General features: G+C 43.4%; 1 protein-coding gene across 1 annotated transcript; it reads right to left on the reverse strand.

Moving 5' to 3' along the window:
* Positions 1–290: 290 nt before the first annotated feature.
* Positions 291–10,736, reverse strand: gcgrb (glucagon receptor b). The gene is made up of 13 exons (XM_068592447.1): positions 10,683–10,736; positions 10,426–10,522; positions 10,210–10,317; positions 8,676–8,764; positions 8,261–8,367; positions 7,489–7,645; positions 6,652–6,811; positions 5,597–5,657; positions 5,361–5,430; positions 3,613–3,701; positions 3,379–3,523; positions 2,768–2,809; positions 291–2,427 (listed from the first exon to the last, which is right to left on the reverse strand). The coding sequence occupies exons 1-13, from the start codon at positions 10,734–10,736 to the stop codon at positions 1,984–1,986; spliced, it is 1,623 nt and encodes a 540-aa protein (XP_068448548.1). The 3' UTR covers positions 291–1,983.
* Positions 10,737–11,146: the final 410 nt, after the last annotated feature.

Genomic DNA, 11,146 nt, shown 5'->3' on the forward strand with positions numbered 1-11,146 from the left:
GAAAGCTCACTGAGGGGCTTCGCAGTCAACCACGCTGTGAGATAACTGCACTGCACACACACACAGATGAATGTTTCTAATTTATTGGTCTCATTTTTCAGCCAAAGTTGAAACACGTTTTTACAGTCAGGAACATTTCTGCCGTGACAGCCGCCACAAAACGTCACTTAAACATTTGTCCTTACTCTGCTTACTTTACTCACAAATTGCTCGAACGCCTGTCAGCTCACAATCTGTAGATTCGCTGCGTGACTGTGGAGGAATGACACCAATGTATGTCCGTCAGATGTTGAAATGACACAAACTGACACTTTCTGCGGGCACTATTCAGTTGAAATGAGACATATGAGACACAAACGTTTGGCTTTTATATCAAAGATTTTGACATCGCTTGTTTTGGGCCCATTCTTAAAATTGCAACATTTGAAATAAAAGGACAGACACAATCATGTTTGGTGTCTTTTCTCAAGATAATTAGTCATGTTTTTCCTCATTTTGAGTCACCTGGACTGCAAGCAAAAACACAGTACAACACATCCCTCCACCCTCCATCTTTATAATACCGTCATTCACTTCTATCAATATTTACAGTACAGTGCTTTCTCCGACACATCCAACTGAATATTTGTTTACAATCTTTGATCAAGAAGTTCATCAGGAATACCTTTGTGAAAATCCTTGTTTGCTCTCCGCCGACGAAAATCAGTCGTATCTATTCTATCGTATCAGCCCATTTCTGAACTGAGGCATGTTTTGATTTGCCAATATTCTTATTCCAATATTAGAAAAGTGGTTCTGTGTGGCACGTTTTGCTTTCAGAGTCATGAAACGATGAGCCCTGATCCGATCCGCAGAAGAACAACTCAAACTAAAATATACAACCGGGTGGCTCCTCTTTTGTTGAGGTGGTGCTCTTTTCAACTTCAACATTGTATTCACTGATGAAACTAAAAAAACCTCACTGGCACAGAAAAATACTTCTTCTTGTTCTGGGTTTGCCTCCAGAATACTGCATGACGGATCAATGTGAGGCTGCGCGGACACGATGGGACCGGAGCAGGACGATGATTGGAGGAACTGTACTTTATGTGCAACACCAAAAATCCCAGCTGTCAAATTGCTTTTAATCCAACTGACTAAATGTTCATCAAGTTGAAAGACAAATCAAGAATGAAATAAAGGCTCCTTGCCGGATAAATGCAGTTGCTGTTGGCACATTTCTAATTACATATTTACACTTAAATATCTCCATTGTTCACATACATTTAGTCAGAAGAAGCTGTGGAAAGAAGCCAGAAGCCAAGGGCATTATAGATAACAAAAAAAAAAAAAGTAAGGGAAGGAATGTGCAGGAAAAAGTGGATTTGATGTAAAATCATGATATATTAATATTTTCTTGTTTGGCTTCGTCCATTTAAAACCAGAATAACTTACAGACTCCCTCGGCATGAACTCTGTGAGTCAGTGGTCTCTCAGTTCGGCCTTCATCCTGACGAACAAGACATCATGAGTCATGCAAGCTCAAGTCCACATTCAGTTTCATGTATGCAAAAAAATAAAATGGAGTTGACACTTTTGAGGAGTTTTTTTGAGGAGTGCACCAAAAGCGTCCATTGCTGCAAACCGACACGAGACTCAGCGAGAGGCTACAGATGTTAAGGTGTGAGCAGGGTTGGTGTCGGAATAGCAGTCACACACACACACACACACACACACACACACACACACACACACACACACAACACCACTAGGGTTTCTTTTGATTTTTTTTTTTGTCTTAAGTCAATGATATTTTTTTCACTCAACATCCCGAAATCAATAAATAATATTTTGCAGCTGGGCTTGTTTGAACATCCTGATCTGTGTGAGTTACTTCCTGGTTCTCTTCCCATCCGGGCTGTCTTGTTGGCGCATGATAAACAGCGATCTGAAACACCGATAAGCACAATCAGTGAGAGTTTTCGGCCTCAGGGCACGTTGTCCTCAGACGTTAGTCTCCTCTCCTTCCAGAGGGTAAGTGCTGCACTGTGCCCTCTCCTCCAGGCACACATCCTCTGTGGCGGTGCTCACATGAGCGCCGCCGCCGCCGCCGCCGCCGCCGCCGCCTCGGTGTGGCAGGAAAGAAAACTGCAGGGTGTGTCTGCTTTTGGCCGGCCCGCCTTTCCCCGTCCCGTTGTTGTAGCAGACGACGAGTCGGCGGTTCTCCTCAGGGGCGGCGGAGCTCGAGGCGTCTCCGTCCGCTCTGTCGAGGCGAGGCGAGTCACCACACGGGTCGCTGGCGTTGTTGTCATGGAGATCGGGTAGGTTGCCCGTGCCGATGCTGCCGCTTTTGACATGCGGCGTGTGGCTGTGGGTGTGGCGGTACTCTTCATCAATGTCCTTGCCCAGCTTCCACCTCTTCCACTTTTTCAGCATCTCTGACTGCACCTGAGGGAGGATGGGACCACGGAGAGGGATTTGTGATGAAGATGAAATACGACGCAGAGCACTTCATTAGATGGACTTGCTCTCTTGCCAAACATTTAAAAGTTTAAAGATTATAGATGGACGACGTTGTGTCGGTTCCACTTTGTAGACAAAAGAATAAAGTGGAGCTTGAACAAAGGCGCTTTCAGAGATATAAGAGGGAAGATAAAGGCTGGAAACAGAAACACTGATGATGAATGATGTCTAGTTTATCGTCCCTACAAAAGGGAAAGGAAGGAACTGCAGCCAGAGCAGAGATTAAATTAAGGTTGGGCTCGACGTGAAAGCAGATTTGTCTCACCTCTTTGTTGACGAAGCAGTACAGAATGGCAACCAGCAGGCCCTGAAACAGAAGGAGGAGCGAGGACGTTTCCGTCATGACAGATGTTTTTACCGGCCACAGCTCTAAATATTTAATCTTTTATCAACAAATACCCTGATACCACTGAAAACAAATCATATCATATATGCCCACTGTGAAGATACATGTATAGTTTAGGTCTACAAGTTATCGATCGGGGCAGCAATAGGCCAACAAGTCCACTGAAGAAGGGCACTGCTCACAAATAACCAACGATGTTCACAATGCAGGTTTCTAATAATCCAAAATAATCTGAATACATTTGTTTATATGCCTATATGAGCAAATACATTTTTAAGATATATCCTATTTAATTTATGTGATGTGGTGTGATGAGTGCACATTGTCGCTGTTTCCTTAATAGAATAAAATAAACTTAATGTGCAATTAAAACAAAATTAATACCACAATTTTGAGGAAAACAAGAGCATGTCAAATGCCTCAAGGTTTGGGATTTTGGGAATGTTTTGTTTGTGTTCAAAGTTGCCTCCGTAAGCGTTAATGTTAATTATGTGTTATAGGTTAATCTATAATTCATGGGAAGTTCTGACCTGGAAAGAGTTGAACAGCAGGTCACAGAAGAGGCGAATGAGGCGCAGCATGGAGCCTTTAGGGACGGACTCATCGATGACGAAGGTGAAGAGGATGGCGTGAATCCCGAGCAAAGGAATTAGAGTCAGAGTGGATTTTGCTAATCTGTATTAAGAGAAACCAGAGAGGTTAGCCACGGCTCATGTACCACCTCCATCAGGTCAGTCAAGAGGAAACATTCAGGTAACACTCACCTGAACTTGTAGTCAGTGTATCTCATCTGATGAGCTCTGAGTTTAGACATCAGGATTTTGATAATTCGTATGAATATGAAGAAGTTAATCTGAAAAAAAGAAGACAGAGGGAATGAAATGATACCAACAAATATGCAAAATATGTTCTGTAAATGTTGAGAAAACAAAACAAGAGAGAGACAAAGACAGCTGGAAATGTCTTTCTGTGCTCTGAAGGAACTGTTCACACACACACACATACACTCACACAGACACACACACAGACACACACACACACACACACACGCTGTGATCAAGTGCAGACCCTCTCCAATGACAGAGAGCATTAATTATTACGGCACTCAAGTTATAAGCGCTCCAAATTTGGTAACGTGTGTATGTTGTCCTGACAGATGTGTTTGTGCGAATGTGTGTGTGTTTGAGTGCATTTATTGAAGTGTGAATTTGTGTGTGTGTGTGTGTGTGTGAACCGCAGGGTTGTGTTTGGGATTGCTGGAGGATGACATATCGTTACACAACCATACGGCATACAACTATTTCAGAGATTACGATAAAGAGATTTTTTTTCCACAGAGCACAAACTGTGTGACTTACAAAGTCCAGGAAACACACAAGGAAACACAGTTTCAGAATATTTCAGCGTGTGTGTGTGTGTGTGTGAGCACACGTACGCTTCCGCATAAGGTCACAAAGGTTGCTACTGTTAGTGTACACTTGTGCTCATAAGTGAGTCCATCCCTAATCTTGTTTGTCTCTATGGGAACAAGAAGCAGGAAACACACAAGAGGGATTCCACAACTTATTTGTGTGTGTGTGTGTGTGTGTGTGTGTGTGTGTGTGTGTGCGTGTGTGTGTGTGTAAACACCAAGGGGCTATATTACAATAGTCTACATGTGTTCATCTTCCAATTTAGGTCTTCAAATTTGATTTCAGTTTCTGAGATCAGATTAGATTTCTTACTAGGAAGAAGACGTTTTTTAAAATCTATGATCAGTGTTTCTATTTCTCTATTTCTAGATCCCGACACGAGGCCTCTAACTCTTAAATGAAGTGAAAGAAAAAATGCTTCAAACATGCGCAAAAGACTTCAGCCACACTTATCCAGTCAAATAAAACACGTACAGTACGTCCTTAGACACAAATTTCACAAAAAGGAGTGTTTACTCCAAATCACTTTTTCCTGCTCTATTCGTAAATGAATCAGCGAATTTATATTTTTAAAAAACCACTTAGGTTAACTGCCACTGGCAATTTTAATACTGTAGTGGACTCAGATTACGAGTAAGTTATTGTTATATTATTGCATATACTGCAGTAAGAGCCTGACAAAGAGCCATGTCATGTCTATTACTCCATAAAGCAGTTATTAGCTACACTTAACTTCAGAGTGACCTTCTGTCGAAAACATCTAAAGTACTCAGTGAAGAGAGATTATTTTGTTAAAGATGTACAGAAACAGACGCTGGGAAATAAAGTATAACCCTGAAGTGAAGCAATGTCTCCTCCAAACCTCTTTCCAACGACTGCATGATCTGTATACGATCATGACACACTCATACACCCAAACACGGTGAATGTCAGCTGCTGTGTGTGTGTGTGTGTGTTTGTGCATCAGTAGCTCGATCACATGCCAGCTCACTCTTGACTTGACTTTCCTTCATTACATTGTTCAACTGCTAGACAGAGAAAATGAGAATATAAGAATATGAGAATATGAGAAAATGAGAAAATGAGCCAATCAGTTTTACCAGATAAGCAAACACTATAGGAGAACGGATGATCCACCAGTATCCCATGTTGATATTCCTCTCCCAGCACCTACGCACACGCACACACAAAATGGGAACGTCTTGTTGTTATCACTGTATTTCTGATCTTTCCACCGCCACTAAAGAGTCATCAGCGACATCATTGCATACACTCTCAGTTCTTTTATTTGAAGTTGCTATATTGTTCTGAAATATAATCATGAAAAGCAACTCACTCCTCGTTCTCGTACAGATATTTCACCGTGATCCACGGCAACACGAAGATGAGCGGTGCGCCTGAGAATGACAAAATGTGAAAAGTCAATAGCGGAAAACTTTGTGAGACATAAAGGCGCTGAGCCTGTCCTCATTTTACCAGAGAAGTGTCATCAAGTGCTCGCGGTCGATCGCTCACTCCAGAAACACACCACGAATGTGTACAAGAAATTACATTTTGCTCTTTATTCATTCTGTGAACACTTATCAGGCTGACATGGTTTCACCGTGTTATTTAACATCATTTACGACGATGAGGTTAATATCTCGTTATCTCAAGACAAACATTTATATTCTTCTCAGACACGACGAACACTTGGAAAGGTCTCTGAATATTAAAATGTCTGCCTGTGTGAAACAAAATGTAATCTGTTCAGGAGCCCGGTCTCTTCCTTGTCATTAACGGTTCTGTCGGGCTGCAAAGACTCACTCACAACAATTAGACGATCCAGTTCATAATGTAACGAGACAGTTATTTGTCATCTCCGCTCAGAGATGGCTTTCACAAGCACGGAAAACAATGTCTGAATTCTGAAGTTAACGATGGAATTGCATTATCATCTCAGAACAGCAGGCTGAAAACTTAATATGAACATCATAAAGTCTTTATTTATTTAGAGATAATAAGTTAATTAAGTCTCAAAGAAAACAAATGATAAACCAAATGTATACAGATATCATTGAAATCAGCGGGCGGTAGGATAACAACTTACATTTTTAAGATGTACTCGTTCACTTTCAGTCTGTTATGACAATAAATTATATATATATGGGGCTCTGTTCTATTATTTGTCTATTTACATACCTGCTCCGGTACATGACTGACTTCCTGTTGCTGAGGACTGTCTGACGGAGTCGGCTTGCCGATCAATCTGAACTCTCCGCTTTGGGGTCAAAATCCTGTTTACTCTTCTCACTAAATTGAGCAATATTTCTCGTAAAAAGAACATAAACACGGCTTCTGTAATAACCAGAGCAGCACCATCAGCCCCCCGTGGAAGCGTTATGACCTCACCCCAGCCAATGGTCAGATAAATGTAGAAGTACTTCCTCTCGCTGAACACGGTGATGACGAGCAGGCTGTGCAGGTAGATGCCCTCCACCAACAGCCAGTAGTTGTTGGCCATCACGCTGTACTGCATCATCACCACGGCACCGCGGCACCACGTGACAGCCTGACACACGACACAGGGCGGGGGTGGTGTGGGTACAAACAATACGCCAAGGTGACATCTTCTCTTCGGTACAGAAGTTCTGCATTCGAAGGCAGCACAGTGCAATGCTCAGTTGTACTGCTCAATTCTTGCCTCACGACTGCAGGACTGATGTCTTTCACATGAACTGTCCTGCTCACACATAAGCAGCAAAATCATTTCTACACCTCATTTAGTCGCCTTTTGCTCAGACTTTATGTGGACACAAGGTCATTTGTACTGTTTTATATGAGATAGAGTGGAAATTCCTCCGGCGTAAATGTTGCAAGAAAGGAGTGAGAGGAACTGGAGGAAATTAGTATGCCTCGGCATTTCTTGATTTTTCTCTTCCTCACTGACGTCAAATATTTCAGTTTCACATGTTTGCATGTCTTCTTAATGAGCCGATGCAAGATGTACTATTAGGAAATCACATTTGTCCCAGAAGATGAATTATTGGTGGAAGGGCTGAACTAAATGTGATCTGAGGAAGAATAGATCTTCCTCCTCGTCAGGACGAGAAGATGTTACACTATTTTGCATTCATAATGTATGTCTATGTATGTTCCATGAACGGTGCAGGAAGTCGTGTGATGAACTGGTCTGCACACAAACACAATTCCCAGCAGATGAGGCTGACGTGGTGTGTTTGCTCTCACCGGTACGTTGACCCACGCTTGTGTCCGGCCGTCGTTGCTGCTCTTGGGGTCCAGCGTGAGGGACAGCAGGGCGTCTTTGACCAGGATGGACACGGCTTTCAGGATGAAGGAGGCAAACAAGTTCATGTGGATGTTGTTCCTCATGCAGTGGAGCTTCCTGGGGCACAAGGGTGACAGTGTGTGTGACGGCTTTTGACTTTGATATGTTGTGTTCACAGGAACACGACTCCCATTACCCAGTCCTTTCACTCTTATCTTTAGTTCTTGACATTCGTTCATTCTTCATTCTCTCCTTCTTTGATTTTTCCTTCCCCTCTTCTATCCTTTATTCACTGTGTCTTCTTCTCTTCCTCTTTTCTGTCTGTTCTAAATTCTCTCTCACCACCTTATTTATTTCTTCTTCATTTCTTATTCTCTGCTTTGCTCCCTCCCATTTCTCCTTTCCTTTTTTCTTCATCATTCTTTTCTCTCCATTTATTTTCACCAGTCCAAAAAAATCCTTTAACCTTTTTATTCCTTACCTCCCGTCTTCCTTACTCGCATTTACTTTTCTTCAATCCATTCAGGGCTTTGTTTTCTTGTATTCGGTCCCTCTGTCATCCTCTTTGTTCACATCTTTCTCCTTTCCCTTTCTTCCTGCCCTTCTTTTCTTGGTTCCCTTTTCTCATTGTCATCTAACACTTTTATTGATTAAATCCTTTCCTTTCCTTCTTCTTTTTTTTATCCCTCTACCTATTTCCTCCTCACTCCTTTGCTCCCGTACATGCCGTACCTGAAGGTGATGAGGATTCCCAGGGCCAGTAGCAGAGCTCCCAGGGAGAGGGAGTAGCCCACAGTGTACATGACGCGTAACTGACTGAGGATGCGGCCATACTGCTGCTGCAGAGCCAACAGGAGAGACAGAGTCAGAGGCTTCCATCCATGCATTGCATCTATACACACCAACCAATCCATCCACCACACACACACACACACACACACACACACACACACACACACACACACACACACACACACACACGCACACTGCAGATCAGATCAAAAATCAGAAAAAATTTGAAAAATCAGATCAGCTTCACATATGAGAGCAGTTGCAAAAAAAAGGCAGGCTTGGCACACACACACACACACACACACACACACACTCACACACACACACTATATACACACACACTGTATACACACACCTCTCCAGAGTCGTCCTCACATTCGCTGGTATTCTTTGGCGCCCAGTGGCCCTCTTCATTGCAGACTCTGTAGACCAGACCCTGCTGAACTGTTCACACAGAGACTCACATCATGATATGTCACAATTGGATGACGTGTGCACCCCCAACTGCTCAAAAGTCGCTATATCCCCACACAATATTTTGTTTGTAGGACGATCAATACTTAGTGACGACATCTTTACCGTCATCAAGGTTCATTCTTTTGTGAAGCCAGGAAGCAGACCTTAAATGACGGAAATATGCTCATTCACTTTCTTGCAAAGAGCTTAATAAGCAGATTGATACCACTCTCACACCTCTATCAAGCTACAGCGTGCAGTCGTTAGCAGTGCTGAGCACAAGGACTAGCGACAAAGGGAAACAGCTGGCCTCGCTCTGTCTAACGGTAAAATAAAAAGGCAAGCAGCAGCTCTAAAGGTCAACACACACATAATGTCTCCATTATTTAACCCATAGGCATACAACCTCCTGGACTTCCCACTGGTTGCATGGCAACTGCTATTGGACATGAAATAGCCTGACACCCGGTCGAACTACAACTTGACGTTCATACACCTTTGAATAACTGCACTTTAGAGGTCCTCCTATTTTATAAGCTTTGAAAAGAGCACAATCCCAGTCTTTGTGCGAATCAAAGCTAGCTGGTTGTGGTTTGATGATACAAAACAGAAAAAGAAAAGAAAAACAAAGAGGAGCCCCTGACAGGCTGCTAGCTTACAAGAGATAGTAGAGACTATAGCTCATTTTCACACCTTTTCTCTGCCTCCAAACGCCCTGTAGGGAACCTTCACATTAAGAAATAATTGATTCCACAAGGAAAGAGCTGCGATGAGTAAACACTGATCTCTATCTGAGACGATAGCCTGCCCAGCAAGCGAAACTGTCTCAGAAAGCTCCCAAGGATGTTCAGTGTCTCTGAAGACACAGTGTGAAGTCTTGACACCACTCTGAAGTGGATAGTAGAGTGATATCTAGCTATAAATGTGGCCTCCACACATAACTAATGCATCATTCACTCTCTGAAACTATTGAACACTCTATTCAAAGTTTTCCTCCAACACATTGCTGCTTTCTTTCATCCCACTGAATACCAAGGGCAAACGGTACAATGGGATGTGTTGTCAATGCAAAGCCTTTTTCAATGAACTCATTACTTTAATTAAAGAGCACTTTGAAGAGCTCTTTCTCTGTAGTTATACCCTCACATCATGTACCTGGTTGAGCTCGGTTTTCTTGCATTTCTTGGATGTGACGTCAGGACTTTAAGTCAACGAGTGGGACGAGGACTATAGTATAGGTTAAAAAAGCTCACTAGTTCTCAAGAAGGTGTGTTAAAGAGGAGCTGTGGTTTGAAAAGGGGAGTTTCTTCACATAAAACTACTGATTTTACTTTAATGCGCTCCATGAATTTCCCACTTTGTACTGCAACTACTGCACTATAAATTCCCGTGAGAATAATGAAGTGGATCTGATCTGATCTGAGCACTGATACCTTTACGGTACCATGGTAGGAACCATGGGCAGGATACATTGACAGTGGTTCCCGGGAGTCCATCAGGCCAGCAGGCGTACAGGTCAAAGGTCCTATTACACACCAGCCCTGCAGTGGAGAGCAGATCTGTGAAATGTGCTCTTGGTGAAGCTTCACGCTCCTGAATGCATCGCTGTGCGAGCGACACAAGCTCCAGCTGGGGGGAGAGGGGCTCACCTGTTGTGGGGGGCGTGGCGTTGTGGTTGTTCTGGCACTGGTTTTTGTAGCTGCTCCACTGCTCCTTCACGAGCTCCAGGGAGTTAGTAGAGGAGACCTGCAGGAGGAAGCCGCATGTTGACTTTCAGTAACAGCTGCCAATCAAAGACAGCTCGTTTTCCGGCGTGGGTGTGTGCAAGAGAGAGAGAGAGAGAGAGAGAGAGAGAGAGAGAGAGAGAGAGAGAGAGAGAGTGAGAGAGAGCGGCCGTGAGACATACCTTTGTGCAGCTGCAGAGCATAAGCAAGGCCAAGAGGAGACACACCTGGGACATCCCACTGATGCTGGGAGGGTGGGGGTCGGTGGGGACCAGAACACAGAGGAGGCCCGACACATGAGGCGGCCCCGACTCTTTCTCACCGCGTTGCCTACGCACGATAAGAAAAAGCGTGTTAGTGTGAGTAATGTGTGTCTGTGTGTCGGGGGTCGTTCATCCAATTGGTTGAATTAACAGAGACGCTTGAGTTATTTTCCATCCGACAGAAAAGCTCATGGGTTGCCTCGACTCAGCAGAATTTGACTTCACACAGTTTCCACAGCTTTGAAAAATCAACATTGTCATTGACACAAGTAAACGGTGTACTGCGCATGCAGGACCATCTCTGGTGCATGTTGTACAACCGTGGTTCTTTTCTCAAATAATTTAGAGCAAAATTGCCACACAAAAGCATCAATCAAGAATTT

This window comes from Clinocottus analis, unplaced genomic scaffold (genome assembly GCF_023055335.1).
Source record: "Clinocottus analis isolate CAN_PGR_092001 unplaced genomic scaffold, fCliAna1.0.p SCAF_27, whole genome shotgun sequence".
In the NCBI taxonomy this organism is placed as follows: Eukaryota; Metazoa; Chordata; class Actinopteri; order Perciformes; family Cottidae; genus Clinocottus; species Clinocottus analis.